General features: G+C 37.7%; 1 protein-coding gene across 1 annotated transcript; it reads left to right on the forward strand.

The window, feature by feature from the left end:
- The first annotated feature begins 5,651 nt into the window (after window positions 1–5,651).
- Window positions 5,652–15,553, forward strand: LOC109108913 (dapper homolog 3-like). The gene is made up of 4 exons (XM_019122024.2): window positions 5,652–6,015; window positions 10,606–10,705; window positions 11,388–11,492; window positions 13,260–15,553. Exons 1-4 carry the CDS (start codon window positions 5,800–5,802, stop codon window positions 14,324–14,326), a joined length of 1,488 nt encoding a protein of 495 aa, XP_018977569.1. The 5' UTR covers window positions 5,652–5,799; the 3' UTR covers window positions 14,327–15,553.
- The last annotated feature ends 4,978 nt before the right edge of the window (window positions 15,554–20,531 follow it).

The following is a 20,531-nucleotide window of genomic DNA, read 5'->3' on the forward strand; positions in this document are numbered from 1 at the left end:
ACAATCATTTATTGCAGTGTTGTGAGATGGGATGGGTGTAAAATAATTTTTTTTATGACGGATGAAAGTTTCGGAGGCAGTGTGTAAACGTGATTGACACACCGTGAGGTCGTAGATATTTTTTAATGTGCAAAAATTTCAGACGAGAATTTTTGAAAGACCTTTACGGTAATCCACACTGACCTGAAGGGTTGTATGTTGCTGTATTTAAGGGACACTGGATGCTTTTCAGTCATTTATGGGTACTGTGTTCATCAAGCTAGGGTCACTTTTCAGACATGGTTTGAAGAGATCGAGAGCTTTTCTACCGCCTTTTTCACACATCAGCTCACGAAATAAAAATAAACAAATTCCTATCATACACTGCCTACAAGGTTGTAATGTTAATGAAAGAAGTGGCTTCTGCTCACCAAAGCTGTTTATTTGATCACAAATACAGTAAAAATAGTGAAATATTATTATAATTTAAAACAGCTGTTTTCTGTGTGAATCTCTGTTAAAGTGTAATGTATTTCTGTGATGCACAGCTGTATTTTCAGCATCATTACTCCAGTCTTCAGTGTCACATGATCTTCAGAAATCATTCTAATATGCTGATTTGCTGCTCAAGAAACATTCCTGATTATTATCAATGTTGAAAACAGTTGTGCTGCACAATATTTTTTTGGAAACCTTTATACAATTAAAATAAACATCAAAAAAACATCAATAAAAATAAAAAAAAAACACCATTTATAAAAAATATAAAAATTTTGTAACATTATAAATGTCTTTACTGTCACTTTAGATTCATTTAATGCAGCTTTGATGAATGTCATAATTTCTTTCAGAAAAAAAAAATGTTCCCAAACTATTGAATTGTAGTGCAAGTCAAAAAAAAAATCGAATTATTAAAAACTGTCCTCATTATGTTTAAAAGCCAAACCCAAAAACATAAAATGTTTTTTAGCAAACCATGTTAATGTTGCTTTTTTTAAAGGCTGCATTGCAAAAATATTTTTAGTGCATTCTCACTTTTTGTTATTATTTTCACTCTTTCCTGCTGATATCAGTCACTGTTCACTCTGAAAACAGCCTCGGCTGTGAAACTCTGATCCTGTAAGCTGTTTGCAGCAGAAATGAGCCTGAACTGCTCACATGTGATGTGTGAAACTGGCCTGGATCTCTCTTCAGACCGTTGTGCTGAAGGTGAAAGCGCAGGTGATTCAGTTGCAAAAGATTCAGAAGCACAGGTGATTCAGAATCGCAGATGATTCAGTTGCAAAAGATTCAGAAGCACAGGTGATTCAGTTGCAAAAGATTCAGAAGCACAGGTGATTCAGTAGTGCAGGTGATTCAGTTGCAAAAGATTCAGAAGTGCAGGTGATTCAGTTGCAAAAGATTCAGAAGTGCAGGTGATTCAGAAGCATAGGTGATTCAGTAGTGCAGGTGATTCAGTTGCAAAAGATTCAGAAGTGCAGGTGATTCAGAAGCACAGGTGATTCAGTTGCAAAAGATTCAGAAGCGCAGGTGATTCAGTAGTGCAGGTGATTCAGAAGTGCAGATGATTCAGTTGCAAAAGATTCAGAAGCACAGGTGATTCAGAAGCGCAGGTGATTCAGTTGCAAAAGATTCAGAAGCGCAGGTGATTCAGTAGTGCAGGTGATTCAGAAGCGCAGGTGATTCAGTTGCAAAAGATTCAGAAGCGCAGGTGATTCAGAAGCACAGGTGATTCAGTTGCAAAAGATTCAGAAGCGCAGGTGATTCAGTAGTGCAGGTGATTCAGAAGTGCAGATGACACATTAACAAGTGATTCAGAAGCATAGGTGATTCAGTAGTGCAGGTGATTCAGTTGCAAAAGATTCAGAAGCGCAGGTGATTCAGTAGTACAGGTGATTCAGAAGCACAGGTGATTCAGTAGTGCAGGTGATTCAGTTGTAAAAGATTCAGAAGTGCAGGTGATTCAGAAGCACAGGTGATTCAGTTGCAAGTGATTCAGTTCCAAAGTAATCAAAAAGTGCAGGTGATTCAGAAGTGCAGATGATTCAGTTGCAAAAGATTCAGAAGCACAGGTGATTCAGAAGCGCAGGTGATTCAGTTGCAAAAGATTCAGAAGCGGCGCAGGTGATTCAGTAGTGCAGGTGATTCAGAAGCGCAGGTGATTCAGTTGCAAAAGATTCAGAAGCGCAGGTGATTCAGAAGCACAGGTGATTCAGTTGCAAAAGATTCAGAAGCGCAGGTGATTCAGTAGTGCAGGTGATTCAGAAGTGCAGATGATTCAGTTGCAAAAGATTCAGAAGCGCAGGTGATTCAGTAGTGCAGGTGATTCAGAAGCACAGGTGATTCAGTTGCAAAAGATTCAGAAGCGCAGGTGATTCAGTTGCAAAGGATTCACAAGCACAGATGATTCAGTAGCGCAGGTGATTCAGAAGCGCAGGCGATTCAGAAGCGCAGGTTAGCACTGATGACACGCATCTTAAAAGCTGCTGGAGTGTCACTTTGTCAAGTTCTCAGATATTAAACGTCAGACTCAAACTATCAGAATTTACCTTCTCAGACTAGCTGCCAAAAACCTGACAGGAAGTTACACGTGTGTTTATCCTGTGCCGTTTTCTTCAATCACATTCACTAACTCTCATAAAAGCCTCCTAAATGACACTGAATCCTAACAGTCATGATTCTTCCTGTTGTAAATCATTGACGGTGTTTCTGACACGAGTCGTTCATAGAACACTTACACTCAGTTTAAATGGAAATAAATGCATATTTTTACTCTCATGTTTGAGTAGGATGACATTCATATTTATAAGATTCTTTATTCTAGTTGTTTTTCATCTAAAGCGTTTGATGTTTGTCCTGAGATCCTCACAATCAGAGTGTGATTCCAGACGGATTCTGATGATGATGATGATGATCCTCTCTGGAGCTGTGTTGTATGGTTTTGGGATCATGGAGTCAAGGTCATAACCTCTCCATCAATACCTGTTATTAATTACCACAGGAACCCATTCATATCTTATATACTTGATTCCTTTTGTTCTATTTATTGATATTTGAGATCTGAGGTTTTGTCATGTTCATACGTGTTATTGTGTGTGTGTGTGTGTGTGTGTGTGTGTGTGTGTGTGTGTGTGTGTGTGTGTGTGCGCGCGCGTGTGTGTGTGTGTGTGTGTGTAACGGCACACTGGGCTCGATGTTTAAAAGTGCAATTATACTGTTGGCAAACGAGCTTCAGTGATGATTTCCTGTGTGCGACTGTCTGACTGAATCTACTTCACCAATAAGATTGTCAAATAAATATGATTTAGGGATGTTTTCTATTCCTGCTGGTCTGTTTGTCCTTATTTTAAGCGCACAACAAAACATGTACATGCACATTATTAGCATGCCACTGGAGCGTTTCAAACACAGTCAGATGCACATAATAATATTATTCTTCTCATACATCTAAAAAAGCAGTGTACACTGTTGTAAAATGTGAAGATTTTAATCTAAAATACAGAAGATTTAAATGTGCTGCAATGAAGATGAAAAAGTTAATAGTCTTGGGGAAAAAATGCCTAATTTTATTGATGTAAAATATAATGTTTTTTTTTTTTTTTTTTTTTTTTTTTTTTTTTTAAATACATCAAAATACAAAATACATTAGTTTTTTTTTTGTTGTTGTTGTTGTTGTTTATATTTACTTTGGCTTTTGGGAAGAAATATTCTTGATGCAAAAAAAATATACATTTTATTATTTTTAATAAAATGTAATACTGCAGCATCAGTATTTGCGCTCATGCTGAAACGGCCCGCTGTTTTTATCTGGAATGTAAAGTGTGTGAGGCTAATGCATTTGCTTTTTTAATTTACTTTCACACACAAGTCAATCAAGCGCAGGAGTTACACGCGGCTTCGGCTGACACACACTCATATATATGGAAATGGAAATCTGAGGCTTTTCTCCTCTTTCTGCCCTGCAGAGCCGGATTTACTCATGAAATGTAGTGTTACTTTAATAAAGCATGTTGTGAAGCTGCTGTGGGATGAAATGTCCAGTGCAACACAACCACACTTCGGTTTTTGTGCCATGCAAATAAATTTAATTAATCAAATAATCAACTTAATATGATGTTTCAGCTAAGGAAGCATATTATTAGGTTTGATAAAGAAAGATAAGGCAAAACATAAAAATGAAGATTTTTGTTCATGCATCATTGACTCTGCTAGAGGTGAAAAAATGAATGACTAAAACAAGGCGACTTCTGGAAGGCACAATAATTGAGATGAGTACCACGACAGCCCTTATTAAATCCCTGCAAACCTCATAATATTAAAGCAATAATAGCTTCAGCAGTGGATGAGATGATTCGAGAAATGCACCAAAGCGACTGAGAAAAACTGTAAGGAACATTACTTGATCATAAAGTCGTTCTCAGATCAGTTGTGACTAGATCAGCAAGATGAATTATTGCGCATGCGCGCCCTCTGCTGGTGCCGAGGCGCATCACTACAGTCAGTGTAATATTGAAATTAATCTGAATCCAAGCAGTGAACCTCAGTCGTTAAATATCTATAAATAATAAATAAAACATATCAGTTTCCAATATCAAGACACAGATATATTAGTTTACAATATAAAATTCTAAACTCTTTAAATAAATTAATGCTCGTACACAAATGCGACAAAAATGCAAATACTTTAAGTGTATTGTATGTTTTAAGCTTATTGTAAATTCTGAACGGTTTACACTGCATTGTTTTTTTTTCTTGAACATATTTTATTTTTATAAACTGTAGCCTAAATTTAGCGTTTGTCAAAGTTAATTTCGTTTGAGATCATGCTGGCCAGCCGATATCATTTATGTAAATATCTAATTAATGATCATGTGAGCTGATGAAAGTTCTGACAGAAGTTCAGATAGTCAGCAGCAGGTGGCGCTCTGACACCATAAATCACCAGCTCAACACTAAACTTTTATTCATTAATTAAATATTTGTGTCCCTGCAGCACAAAAGCAGTCATAAGTAGCACAGGTATATTTGTAGCAATAGACAACAATACATTGTATTGTAATGATTGTAAAATCATTAGGATATTAAGTAAAGATCATGTTCCATGAAGATATTTAGTTAATTTCCTACCGTAAATATATCAAAGCTTAATTTTTGATTAGTAATATGCATTGCTAAGAACTTCATTTGAACAACTTTAAAGATGATTTTCTCAATATTTAGATTTTTTTGCTCCCTCAGATTCCAGATTTTCAAATAGTTGTATCTCAGACTAATATTGTCCTCCTAACAAACCATACATCAATGGAGAGATTATTTATTCAGCTTTCAGATGATGCATACATCTCAATTTCACAAAATTGATTCTTATGACTGGTTTTGTGCTCCAGGGTCACATTTAATGTCATTCTTTTTTTTTTTATCTTAAACTTTCCATCTTTAAAACGTTCATACCATTCAGTTTATTCATGAAAAGAAAATGTCAAATAATTATGTAGCTATAAATAAACATTTTTATTAATGTAATTTTAATATCAGTATCTGGCATCTATTTATATTGCAAGTCCATTTTCATCTGCTTCTCGAGGGGGCGGGGATTATAAAAATGTTAATTAGCAGCGAAACTCCTTAGCCACTAAAAAGCGGAATATGCTAATGAGCTCTTGACAGCTGTGAAACCGGAGTCCAGCCGCAGATTGCGAGGACCGGAGCCGTGAACTCTCTCAAACCGACAGGGTTCTATCATGGACACCACGGTAACTTCGTTAAAAACGGCTGTCGGTGTGGTTTAACGCGAAGTGCTCTGTAGATGAGTCGGTAAGAATGTTCCGTGTGTTCTCGCTGGCGGCGGCGGAGCGCGGGAGACAGAAGCGGCGGCTCGAGCTCAGTCTGGCGGGGATCTGTGAGCTCGAGCTGCTCAAGCGGCGGCACGAGGCGCTGGTCGCCGGTGCGCTCGCGCTGCACTCTCCCGAACCCGAACCGGAACCCGAACCCGAGCCGAAGAAAGCCGAGCGGACGAGCGCCGATCCGACCCCGCCGGTAAGACTGTTACAGTGTCAGGAAGGTTACTTCGAGATGTAACAGGTTGCAGATTACAAACTATATGTATTTTGTATTTAAATTACGTAATTCTGTTACATGTATCTAGTTAACTGCAAAAAAAAAAAAAAAAAGGTTCTCTTACTTAGTATTTTTGTCTTCTTTTCTAGTATAAATATCTAAACATAGTAAAAATAATCTTTATTCAAAGGCTAAACAAGATTGTTTTTTCTTACCCCATAGGCAGATTTATTTTTCTTGCTTGTTTTAAGCAAAAAATAACTAAATTCTGATATATAGATATTTTATGGACAGAAAACAAGACATAATATCTTAAGTTATTTCACTTGTACAGTAAATTCATATTGATTTAATAATTTTTTAGATATTTATACTAGAAAACAAGTATTTGCAGTGTTACTCCTCAACACTGGTTATATTTAAATTCATAACGAGGAATAGTTTAATAGCGATGATACTGGTTTTGAAATCATATTTTTGCATAGTTATGACAGGAAACACTGGCATCAATGCATTGGAAAAAACTGTTAATCTTAAAAAAAAAGCATAAATATAAACCCAAATAAGAAATAAAACAGTTATCAAATAAGCATGTGTCCTAAACTCCCGAAACATTGCTGTCTCATATTTTAGAGCAGTCTATGCAACTTTTTAAAGAAATCAATTCAATCTGTAATATTCAGATGTAACCCCCTTTCTAAAGAAATTCAGAAGTAACTGTAATTTAAATACATGTTTTTTCCTCAGTAACTGATTGCAGTAAAATTTCTAAATAAATTACAATAATAATAATAACAACAAAACACTTGGTTGTAAACATGAAATTTGGAAGTAGAAACAGTATTTTCTTGTAAAACATACTGCAATAGTCTTTGTTTTATATACTTCAAAAAATCTAAATCTGTGACTTTCATATTCTTCTGAGGAACATTTGTTAAAGTTTGTAATATATCATGAGCAGAATGCAAGAAACCTTCGTCTTCCTCAGAGAAACATGTTCGTTTGTCGTCTGTGATTTATTGGCCCAAAGAAGACTAACGTGGTTGGGAAGCTAAAAAGTTTGGTTTCAGAGATTTATTACACAAGAGAACGTGTTTTGTTAGATTTCTCACAGGACCTTCTCTGTCAGAAAAGAGCTTTGTGTGTTTCCTCCTCCATCAAAACAAACAGGACATTAATAATAAAGCGTCATCATTCATAGATCAGATTCCAACCAGAAAGAGCCTCTAAACCAGTTCACAGCACTTCTGGATTAGTGAAATGACCTAAACGAGCTGGATTATTGTACAGTACACATCTGACCCTGTGCTGTCGGTCTCTTCCGGCGTTCTGCTGAAGGAAGGAGGTGTCGGGCTTTAGTTTGAGACCTGATGGTGTTTGATGAGGGTCTGGATCTGAACAAACCTCATCTGTTCTAAACTAGGGGCTGGACACACACACACACACACACACGCACGCACACACATGCACTCACACACTCAAACGCACACACACACACACACACACACACTCAAACACACACACATGCGCACACACACACACACACACACACACACACACACACACACACTCAAACACACACACACACTCACACACACTCAAACACACACACACACGCGCGCGCGCACACACACACACACACACACACACACACACACTTATTCTTGGAGTCAGTGCTGACAGCAATCTGACACACAACAACAGCCGGACACACTTCACACACTGCCCTCATTTCATCAGTGTGTGTGACGGCTGTTTGCCTTGTGTAAACACAACTGTGTGTGTGTGTGTGTGTGTAGTGCTGGTGGTCTCCCAGCACCCGCTCTGATTGGCCAGCGCCGCTGTAATTAACAGCCTCGTCTTTCTCCTCCTGAAGCTTCAGTGAAATAATAATTGCAGCGTTCAAACCAGTGAATAATTGATGAGAAGAAAAGGTTAAATTGCAGTGGAGCTGAGCTGCTTCTCTGATTGTGAACCATGTTTTATTCTGCTCAATCCCGAGTGTGTGAGAGTCGCTCCACCTGCTCGTGTGCAGTCTTAAAAATACAGGGTGCTTTCACAGTGAGGAGTTCTGGGTTCCTCAAAGAACCTTTCAGTCATCAATTCTTAAAAGAAGGTCTTTATATTATAAAGAACCTTTTGTGGAATGGAAAGGTTGCACACTTTTGATGGTTCTGTGAAGAGCTTTTAACATCTCTAGAACCTTTCTGATGCTAAAAACGGTTCTTTACACTAAGAAAAAATCACTGAAGGGTTTTTCAAGGAACAAAAAAAATCCTTCAACCTTTTTTTTTTTTTAATTATTAATACACACTTTAAAGGGATACTCCATCCCAAAATTTTTTTTTTTTTTTTTTTTTTTTTTTAAGCATAGCTCTTAAAGATTTTTTTCATATAACCACAGATGCCACTGAGTTTTAAAATGTTCCTCACACAATTAAAATTAGAGGTTCAACCGATCACAAACCTCAGGGTTCGGATCATATATAATCAATAAACACATCAAATTTAAAATCAACAACAAAAAAAATAACAATTATTAATTATTAATACACACTTTAAAGGGATACTCCATCCCAAAATGCTCAAGCAAGCTTTCAACTGTGCTGTCATTCTTGATTGCATGAGAAAAGTTACTTGAAAATTTGAATCTGATTACGTAATTCTCGTTATTTGTAATGCTTTACCTCCAACACTGGAGGAGCCACATGAGTTCTTTGATTTAAGCATCTCTCTCTCACTTCTTCCTCTCCTCTAAATTGTTGGTCGACTAGCTCATTCACTGCTTGTACACACTGTAAATATTTACTCTCTCTTTCTTTAAAAGAAAAGAAACATTGTGACTAAATTATTGTTTTTGTTGCTGTATTCTCTTCTTGTGCAGTTCCTTGAATAGATGCGCACACACACAAATGATTCTTGTATGTTATGTCTAATAATATCTCTAGATGTACCACAATTGATTAATGAGGGAAATGCTTTTGTCAGATTGATTGAATCTCGTTAGAGCCGTTTCCATGACAGTTAGTGTGCACTTCATCAGGTTAAGCTAACAGACTTCGTGCATGATCTTGTTTAGGGGCGCAGGAGCCATTAGCAAACACACACACACACACACACACACACACACACACACTGCTGACATCTGACCTATAAACACACACACACACACACACACACACACACACAAACAAACACAAACACTCCTCAGCTGTCGCCCTACACTTCTGTACTGATTTGATCTGCTGTTGTTCTCATTAATCAGTCTGTCACATCATGTATGTCTATAACTAGATTTGGTCATGTTTAGCCAGCAGTGGTTGTAATTTAGTTACTAATAATTTAGTTACTGTTGTGCTTTAGTTAAGAGTTAATCTGTTATGCTGTAAGTGTGTGTGTGTGTGTGTTTCAGATGTGATCAAATACCAATTCAAACACAGAATTAAAAAGAAAAAACATTTGAAAACTACAAAAAATATTTTAGTGAATATTGTTTAAACTAAATTCTACTAATTTGTGAAATTTACTAGCAATATTTGAGTGAATATTGTTTAAACTAAATTCTACTAATTTTTTTTTAAAGTGCTGGGCCCTATGAAATACATTTTCCCCCCCAAATTCCATGTTTTAGTTTAATTTTAATTGTTTTTATTTAAATTTCCAATGTGTATTAAAAAATAGATTAAAGTGGATGTATTATGAAGTGAATTCATAAAGTTTTACTTTTTTTTTTTTTCTGGATTCTGTGATTTATTATTTAATATAAATGTATTATCAAATCAAATAAATGCATAAATCTTTAACAGTTTAATTAATATTTTAAGATGTAAAAAAAACTAAATATAAACATTGACGTTTTTTTGTAAAACAAAGTGCTGCACAACAGAAGCTTACTGTTAGAGATAAAAATAGATGAAAAAAAGAGTAATATTCCTTGGAAATTATTTATAAATAAACTGTATTATTATTATTATTATTATTATTATTATTATTATTATTATTATTATTCTGTCATAATTTCTTCAAGCTGAACCAACTTTTATTTTGGCGGGTTGTAGGGCAGTTCTGTGTGTTTCTGTGTGTCTGCTGACAGCGTTTCAATGGTGAAACGCTGCTGAAGTGATTCTCGGATGAAGTTGGTGTTGATTTGCTCATCTTTTGATTTATTCATACAAAGTTTGACATTTTATACAGTGAATAATTTTTTTTTTTTTTTTTTTTTTACTAGATTCCATGTTTTCTGCTGTAATCTTAGGGCCCTGCATTTACATCATCCTGGTCCAAGCAGAACATTTGAGCTCATTCTGGAGATGTAGATGGTCACAGTGAATTACACGCAGGACATTATGTTCCTCTTGTTCCCAGAAGGCCGTTCTGCATTCTCAGCTCATCTGATTTTAATAAACCTACGCAGAGATCGTTTCACACTCTCACAGCGCTCACATTGACACAGACACAGTCGAGCCAGGATGCTGTGAGATAATGCAGTAATTAGGACACACACATGATGAGTGTGGAGTGTTTAGAGATCAGCTGATGGAGCGGCGTTAAGCGTGTTGATGTTTTCAGGACGGCTCGTGGAGTCTGATGAACATCTTGCAGCATCAGGTGGGAGAGCTAAAGGTGGACACAGACAGCAGCTCAGTGGAGCCCCCTACTGACGTTTCAGGTACGGATACTGTTCACATGGTCACATGTTACTAGGGCCCTATGAAATCAGTTTTATTTTTCCCAAATTCCATTTTTTTTTTTTTTTTTTTTAAATTCCGTTTTTTTTCCCCATTTAAATTTTTCTGGACATCTTTCTACATGGTTAAATCGCATTTTATTGATCAAAAAGCCGTCACAACAAAACTCGAAGTGACCGACAGATAAGGAACCATATATTGTCGTGGTCCTGTGTTTAGTAGTCACGCTGAATCAATGAAAACAGTTAAATATTCGGTTTATTCAGCTACTGCTATAGGGATTAACTGGGTTTCTTCAGCGGGGTTTATTTGGCATATTTTTCTTCTGTGGGGCGTATCCTCTGGCCTTCGGATGGAGATTTACTACTGATAACAGAGCCGTGCTTCGCTGACAAGATGCCTGCATGAATATCACAGCTTTTGCTTAATATTGATTGTGATTTATCGTGATTCATCATGCAGCCCTACCCAGAACACAGTTTTGATTTAGGTGGAACCCATGGGAAGGAGGTTTTAAACCCCTGGAACGTGATTTTGGAGCACTTTTGATTTTCTCTCCGAACACATTTGGCCTAAATTTGAGTACCAGTTGTGCTGATTTTGTTATGCAGACCTGGCAACCCTGTGTAATATGTGTGTGTGTGTGTGTGTGTTTTCTGTCAGGTTTCCCTGAGCAGGCTGAGGGTCTGTCTCCTGTCGGCCCGTCCGACTCTTCTGGTCTCGGTGAGATCTGCCCCGTCCGGCTTTCTGAGAGACCTAAGTCTGTTGGTACGTGGACCACCCATATCCTCCCTACACACACACACACACACACACACACACACACGCACACACGCACACACGCTTACAGAGATCCGGTTCACTCCATGTGGCTTCAGTGCCAGAAATCTGAAACTCCTAACCTTCATGAGGATGAGATGATGATGAGAGAAAAGTACTAAATTTCTCACTTTAGTTCAAGACTGTCCTTTAAGATGTATAGAAAGTGTGTTGTATTTTGGCAGTGAAATGGTTAAAACAGAGACTTCCTGTCTCTCTCTCACACACACACACACACACACACACACACACACACACACACACACACACACACACACACACACACAGAGTCATGAGACCTTAAAGCTTCAGTCTGAAAATACACTCCTATTGAAAGAAAGACCCTCTCTGTTAGAGCAAACACACACACACACACACACACACACACACACAGACCGAAGCGCAGTCTCACATGTATAAAGGCTGTGTTGTGTTATGTTGGATGTTTAGACTTGTAAAAATATATCAGGTATGCAACAATACAAAAATGTGTTTTTCAAAACAAATGATAAAAAAAATCACACGTCTGTACACTGAAGAATAACATGGATTATCATATATCTAATTCAAGTTTCTTTTGAGAGAAGTACTATTTTTCCTATTTTTGCTCAAAATAGTATTGAGTGGGCATTATTGAGCACTATAAACACATGCAATGTCTGTTTCATTCATACTAGTGATGGACTACGATCTCCGTGAACTCGCATTATTCACAGGCTTACAGAGATCGCCCCCCAATGGCAAACCATTGAAACTTCGTAATGTTTCGCAACAGTTAATGGCAAGGAAGGCGATTTCGGAAGGCTAGCAATAGCAAGCTAGCTTTGAAAGCTAGATCCCCACCCTCCCTGCGTAATCACTCTGAAAGCCACGCCTCCCCCAAATCACACAAACAAGCTCCGGCAGAACGATAATGATATAAAGAAAACAATATAGTTCTAAAGATCGTTCTCAATATTAAAGAATAGCAGAGTCCACACCACAGCTATAACGATAAAGGCACAGAGAAACAATATCGTTGGAATCACTTCCAGAACGATTTTTTCCAGCTGATGAACAATAAAATCAAGTTATTTTTTTACTAGTGAGTGGAGGACACTATAGTTCATTTATGTAAGTGACTATAGCAAAATAAAGCAAACTGTGACATACCCAAACATTCTTCATACAGTGGACTAACAGTAAAATTGATTGTCTGAATATTTGGTTGATTGTAATCCATAACATACCTTTCTATCAAAGATATCTGACATTATCAAGATGAATATGTACAAAATGTAATTTGAATACAGTTGGCACTTACTTGCATGTCTTCTGGGGTTGCCCAGATGTCTCTAATCTTTGGTCTCAAGTGGCAGGAGTTCCCAGTCCCTAAACTGCTTTATTTTTATTTAATGATGATTCATCATTTAGTATTTGTACTAATTTGGCTTCTAAAAAAACAAATATTTGCAGGTTTAACTGCTGCAAAAAAACTAGAATTCATTATGTTAGTGTATTATCTTAATCATGAACAGACTGGTTTGTAGTGGAAACAGTTTTAACGTTTATTGCACATTGTCACTCTTCTCGTTATTTCTCTGTAGAACTGGAAGTCTCGCCCATAGTCTTACTTCTGCATTTATGAATAAGTTGGATAAGCACTAATCTGTGTTTGTTTAGGTTGAGGCTGCTGTATGTTGTTTTAATGCTAACTGTCAGCGTCTCTCTCTGAAGGTGACGTATTCGTCAGCCGTGAGCTGAACGCTCGCGCCGCAGTTCCCCGCTCTTTCTCTGCACCCTATCCGCCTCTAGAGGGCATCACTGAAGACGAGCCGTGGATCTGGCATCCCAGTGAGGAAGAACACGGCGCAGATGACTACAGACAGACGCAGCATGCTGAAACGTACATCCTCGGCCTGATCCAGCGCCGCTCGCCTCCCGCTCGACCCACCAAACCCCGCACCAGCCTGGGACCCGAGGCCCGAGCCGTGGTCCGACAGAGCAGCCTGTGCCGCAAGGATCCGCCGTACATCCCCGAGGAGAGACATGCATGCTATCCCCGACTCGCCGGGATCCGCTGCGGTGCTCTGGATCCCAGCATCAGCGAAGCCGAATCCTATCAGAACACTCGCTCGGCATCGTCCGATGAGCTTGTGAACGCGCAATACATCCCAGCGCAGCCACGCCACGCCCAAACCGCTGCGCACCGAACGCACGCCGCACCCAAACCCACCACCTCACAGCTCAGAGCCGCGGCGAAGAAGTGCCGCTTCACAGAGGACAAGATTGCGCAGAAGAAACCCGGACGAAAAGCATGTCGCGCTCAATCCGAGAACAGCCTGCTTGGGCAAAGAGAGCGCAAATATAACACTATGGAGCGCGACGCTCAAGCCAAAACACGCCGCGGCTCCGGTCACCGCCGCTGGCGCTCCACCCTAGAACTGAGTCAGGACGAAGCCGAGATGCCTTCTGAGCAGCCAATCAGACGCTCGCGCAAACCTCGCGTCTACGCCCAACCGCACCATCATCATCATCAGTTCCCACCAGATGGCTACACGCTCCGAGAGTCAGAGTCCAGTCTGAGCGAGGCCGAGTCGCCCGGCTCCAGCTCGCTCTCCAGCGACTCCGACGAGAGCGGCGGATTGGTCTGGCCGCAGCAGCTCCGCCCACAGCTGGCTCCGCCCTCTCCATCACACCCACCGCAGCCCAAAGCCTTCGTGAAGATCAAGGCGTCGCATGCGCTCAAGAAGAAGATCCTGAGATTCAGGAGCGGATCACTCAAAGTCATGACCACTGTTTGAGCGACAAACACCGGCCTAATCAGGGTGACCCTTCGCAGGGAGTTTGATTGACAGGTGACCTGACCAATCATAACACCGGATCTGCTTTTGTCTGACAAACAAACCAGACAGGACAGTATATTGACATTGGTGGACTTGAACGTGAAAAACACAGTTACACCGTTAAAACATGATACCTTCTGATGTTCATTCATGTTTATTTCATGCTTTAACTAGTTAAGAAGAAGACACGATCATGGATGTCATGGTTGCAAAAAGGTGTTAAATTTGGAAAACATTCCAGGCATTTTAGAAAACTTCTAGGATTTTTCTTTGAATCTTCCGTGGATTTTTGGAAAGTTTACGGAACTTTACCGGAAATGTTCCACCCCAGTTCACGTGCAGCTTGACCTGAGGCGTTACAGTGATTTGTCACGTAGACACTGCAATTTTTTAGGAGTGACAGCTGCATTTAAATGCGGGAATGAGTCCCGTAAATGATAGTTCCATGTGTGTACGGAACAGCAGTCACTCCCGCATTTGTAACCATAGCAACATTTTGTCGTCTTGCGGGAGTGAATAAGAATTTAGCTGTTTGGTATCTGCCATTTTTTGGCTAAAGACTCTTTTTTTTCCATCGATTTCTACTAAACTACCACTGATCGACGTGCTGTGTTTTGTTTATGCTCGGGAGGCTGCTTTAGAGAGCGCTGTCTTGCAGTGTTGCCATACCCTCATATTTACAAGCACATTCAAGCATGTTGTTTGGTCTTAGCTCATAAAGCTAGGCACTTTATGGAGTTAATAAAGTGATCTGTTGCGGATGTAGATATTAATTTTTTTGGTGTTATAAAACATAAAACATTTGAGGTTTTTTTTGGGCTTATCCTTGTTTGTTGATTTTTTATTTTTTTTTTTATTTTTTTTTTCTAAGAAGATCTGGCAACACTAACACTTTGCTGCAATTTTAGCTAGAGTTTGTATGTGGCATATTAAAGACCCCCAATATGCTATTTATTGTTTGAATAACTTAAAAAAAAAAATGACCTTGTTTCATACCAGAAGCAACCTGCTCTGTCTCATCTGTCAGCACGTTGTCAGTTTCTGCTTTGCTCTGCGAAGTATTTTTCACTGCGTGAGAACATGAGCGGCATGGCTTGTCAGACATTGCAACAGTAACTAAGGGGGCCAGATCTTGGGAAGGGTCAGTTGTAATATGGATTTGAATTTGAAATTAAGGAATTTCAGTGGAACAAATTCAAGTTTATATATATATATATATATATATATATATATATATATATATATATATATATATATATATATGGATTATAGTTCTGTTGACAACAAAAGATAAACATTCAAAGATAAAATAAAATCTCTATGGCTTAATGTTTGAAAGCAAAGTAAAAACAACCATAAATATTAGTATGTTTAAATGAACTGTTGTTATATATAAAATAATATTTATAATGAATATTATTGTTATTATAATTAGTTTATATTTTTGTATACATTAAAATTATTAGGAAAGTTCAGTATTATTATTAGTGGTTTTTTTTTTTACAATTTAATATAATAATGATAATATTAATAATAATAATAAGCAATATTGCAATTTGATTTGTTTCCCTAATTTATTCTGCCTTGTTTTTGGCTGGTAGAAAATTGTTATTTCTCAAGTCACCAGCCATTGCCAGATGTGGCAATATACAGTATATACATTTCCCTAATAATGCCTTAATTTACCCCAAAATCTTCCAGATTGGAGCTAAACAGCATTAAGCAGCACACAGATCAAATCTTTATTTCTGGTCTGTTTATGTTCTCTGTTGTGTTGAATTTCTTTAAATTGTGTTTCCTGTCATTCCAGTTGCTATTCCTGTTGAATATCCTGTGTGCTTTGGCCAATTTAATTCAAATTCACTCTTTAATTCTGATGAACACCAGTGACTGATGACACATCTGATGTGTAGCGGGGTGATTTTCAGCGGTGCTTCTGGACTGAACACAGCTCGGTGATGCGTTAGTGTTTGTTTGGGGAGAATCGGAGGATGAGAGAAACTCAACACGGCTCTACAGATTCACTCTTACTGACCTCGTCTTAACACGCAGCACTCAAGAAACAGAAATGAAACCCCGCTGAACGCATCACACGTGTAAATGCCTGTAAATGTTCCCTGTATTTATGAATGTAAACTGTAAATAAAATAAAAACTTTAATATCATAAAAATATAATATATTCATGTTTTTATCTACTTTCACTGACAGATCTTTTTACTAACATGAGTCCTGATCATAACTACCATTACTTTTTGGAGAAAAAAAGATATATATATATATATATATATATATATATATATATATATATAATTTCTTTTCCATATACTAAATGCTAAGCAGATTTTGAGGGGATTATTACAATATTATTTGTGCAGTGTCAGATAAAAACAAAATACCATTCACACTTACAAACCACACTCTGATATCTATACAAACACAATTATCATTGCATGTCTTGAATTCAATTGGCCTTTTTTTCTCAGAAATATCAGTACAAACTGTCAGAAAACAGGGACAAAGTGAATATTTCCTCCCTAGGCCTTACAGTAAAAGTTTTAAATTGTAAAACATTTAAAGCTGTGCTAATAGAATGACAGCTTATTAATAAAGAAGGCATGATTGAACGCTTAAATGGCACTGGGATTAAATATTGCTGTTTTAATGGGTTTCAATGGGGACATTTTTGTCTTTAGGATCCTGACTGAAGCTATTTTTTTTGTCAAATTTATGAAATGAAATGAGGGTGAAATATTAACATTCCAGTAAAAATGCAAATTTTTGGCCATTTTTTGCTGTTTGCATTAACAGCCAAAACAAAGAAAAATGTTGGACAATGTTCTTCCGTATCGTGATACATAGCAAGTTATGGGATTTGGTTTAGTGCAGCAGTTGATTGGATGTTGAGATGTGGGTGTGGCTCTCAAAAGTACTTGCAGGGGTGGAGCTTAAAAGCACTTAATGATTGGAGAAAACCTTCTTACGTCAGAGAGAAGATTACGTTATGACACTAGTTAAACACTGACCTCAAAACATTTAAAAAAATGACCTCAAAAAATTAAACATGCATGGATGAATAGTTCAGAATAATACGCATCTAAAAACAGATGACATGCCAACTGTGTTCAACAGAAGATATTAGAGCTGATATTTTCATGTGAATATGATGTAAAGATGAACTACAGGATGGCCGATCTGATCTGATGTATATTTTGTAGGCATGTTTGTTTGCAGTGATTGTGTAAGAGCTGGCATTTCCGGTCTGATTCTGCGGCCGCTCACATAAACACTTCTTCAGCACAATAACGAGCTCCAGCTGGAGCAGAAGATCCCGCGCTCGACGCTGCAGGGAATGAAAGCATTCAAACTGCTGAAGCCCACAGACTCAGAAGAGGGGATGTGGAACAGAGAACCATTGATAGAGCTAGCGGATGGACGGAGGAATTCTGGGAGTTTGCGTAGCTTGAGGGGCGTTTACAAGACACCGTTTGCAACCAAAAACGGAAACTTTTAATAAGCGTTTCAGCCATTTTTGAAAATTATACTGTCAACGTCTCAGTCTAAACTACAAAAACATGATTTTGTGAAAATAGTAACATGATGTGCAAGCATATTACGTGATATGTGTTTCTTTACAAAGTGACATCGCCACCTACTGGTCCGTTATGAACACTACAGTATTTTTTGTCGTTTTTGCGTATCGGTGCGAACGAGGATCGTTTTGACAAACGCCAACGAAACTTTTCAAAATTGCAAAAGAAAATGTTAGTATGTCGTTGTTGAGTAAACGTCTCTTCAGATGACCAGTGTTATTTTAGTTTTGATATACTATTACAGATTTTGTTAATATTTTGAATCAAATTTTATTTTTATATTTTCTGTTTTCAGTTTAATTTTAGTTAATGTTTTGGTAAATTTGTTGTGTCTGTGTGTGCGTGTGTTTCAAATATGTCTAATTAGTTTCAGTTTATTATTTATTTTAGTACTTCAACTTAAACTAAATGAAAATGAGAAATGTTTCCTTCACAACTAGCAGCAATAAAATAAGTTTCAATTTATTTTAGTTCATGTTTATTTCATGTCTAGTAACAAAAAATGGTTAAGTTAAGTTTTAGTTAATAATAATAATAATAATAATTTTGTTTCTCACACAGAATTTAAAATCAGAATATTGTTGGACTTGCACTGCCAAAAAAACAAAAAACAAATTTAAATCCTCAGTATTTTTGTCTTGCTTTCCAGTACAAATAACCAAGATACATTTAATATCTTAATGACTTAAGATATTAAGTTTTGTTAAAAATATACAATTAATGAAATCTTAAAATAAGAACAAATATCTGCCAGTGCGGTCAGAAAAATAAATTGAATTCAAAGGGAAAGCAAGAATATATATATATATATATATATATTGACTCTGTTGGTGGATATTTTTTCTTGTTTTAAGCAAAAGTTTCAGAATAAAAACTTAATATATTTAGTCATTTTCCTTCTAAGTTATTGGATCTTGATTTAACCGTTTTTCTTTTTGTTAGATATTTGAACTGGAAAATGAAACAAAAATACCAAGTAACGAAATTTTTTTTTTGCAGTGTAGCCAGAGTATTAATCAGCAAGCATCCTTGATACTTTACCTGTGCTGGTCAACCATCTGGACAGAAGCTAACCAGCATAAACCAGCCACAACCAGTACAGTGAGCGGGTGCAGATCTGTCAGCGGTTTAAGCAGAGAGAGATGGAGAGCAGCGAGTGTGTGTGTGTGTGTGTGTGTGTGTGTGTGTGTGTGTGTGTGTGTGTGTGTGTGTGTGTGTGTGTGTGTGTGTGTGTGTGAGTATGAGAGAGAGAGAGAGAGTCGATCCATCTGGAGGTGGTTACAGAGGCATGTTCCCTTCAGGGCCAAGAACCTGAAGCATTTCCTGAGAGAGCCGGAGTGAGCAGGAGAGGAAGACGAGGGAGCGAGAGGAGAAAGAGGCGTATTAGCCGCTCCCGCAGCACATCTGGATTCCATCAGAGGAGACTGAGACGTGAGCTCACAGATCAAACCTTCTCTGACCTATTTCTGCTCACGACGCTGCTGAGATTATCCAGAGCTCCAGAACATCAGCCACCTCGGAGAGTCTACACACACACACACACACACACACACACACACACACACACACACACACACACACACACACACACACACACACACACACACACGCACACACACACACACTGATACACATATCACAGACTTGGATCTGAGCCAATCACATGCTTTCATACTGCTCTCACAGTGAAGACAGTGTGTGTGTGTGTGTGTGTGTGTGTGTGTGTGTGTGTGTGTGTGTGTGTGTGTGTGTGTGTGTGTGTGTGTGTGTATGTGTGTGTGTGTGTGTCCCGATCAAATACTGGCAAAATGCCAGCTAACAGGGCAAGTTATGAACAAACCTTCTTTAGGAAACGTTAATTGAAGGCTAGTTCAAAGTTATCAGCTCTTTAATAACATTCTCAAAATGTTATCACAAAAACATTATTTATACTTCGTTCATCAAACTTTTTTTTAAATGTTACTATTTGTTTCAGAATGTTCAGAGAACATTCAAAAGTAACATTCCCATAATGTTTGCAAAGTGATACAGTTGTTCCTTTAACATTAACATCATCAAGATGTTAATTTTGAACATTTAGAGAACGTTCATAAATAATGTTTTCATAACGTTATGGGACCGATAGCCAAACATTCTTAGAACATTTTTCTTAAGTAATGTTCTCAAAGCAGCTCAAAAATGCTATTTATGCGCCGTGTTTTTTGTGAAACGTTTTAGTTAGATATTCATTTAATATCTTTTTTAAATGTTGCTACTTGAACAATTGTAGAACATTTAAAAGTAACGTTCCCATAATGTTTGCAAAATGACGTTTTGAAAGTTCAGAAATAATGTTTTCATAACTTTCATAACGTGTGTTTGTTAGTTGGTGCAGAGCAGATCTTGCAGTGTGAAAAATGAACATCAGATTTTTTTTATATACAAAATTGGATTAAACAGCAAAATCACAAAATCATGTTTTTTCTTGAGATGTTGGGTGGCGACATGATAACAGCACATCTTTACATTATTGAATTTGATAGTAGGCACTAGGTAGTGTGCAGTGTTGACTGCAGTGTGGCAGACAGTCACT

This window comes from Cyprinus carpio, chromosome B10, assembly GCF_018340385.1.
Source record: "Cyprinus carpio isolate SPL01 chromosome B10, ASM1834038v1, whole genome shotgun sequence".
NCBI classification, from domain to species: domain Eukaryota; kingdom Metazoa; phylum Chordata; class Actinopteri; order Cypriniformes; family Cyprinidae; genus Cyprinus; species Cyprinus carpio.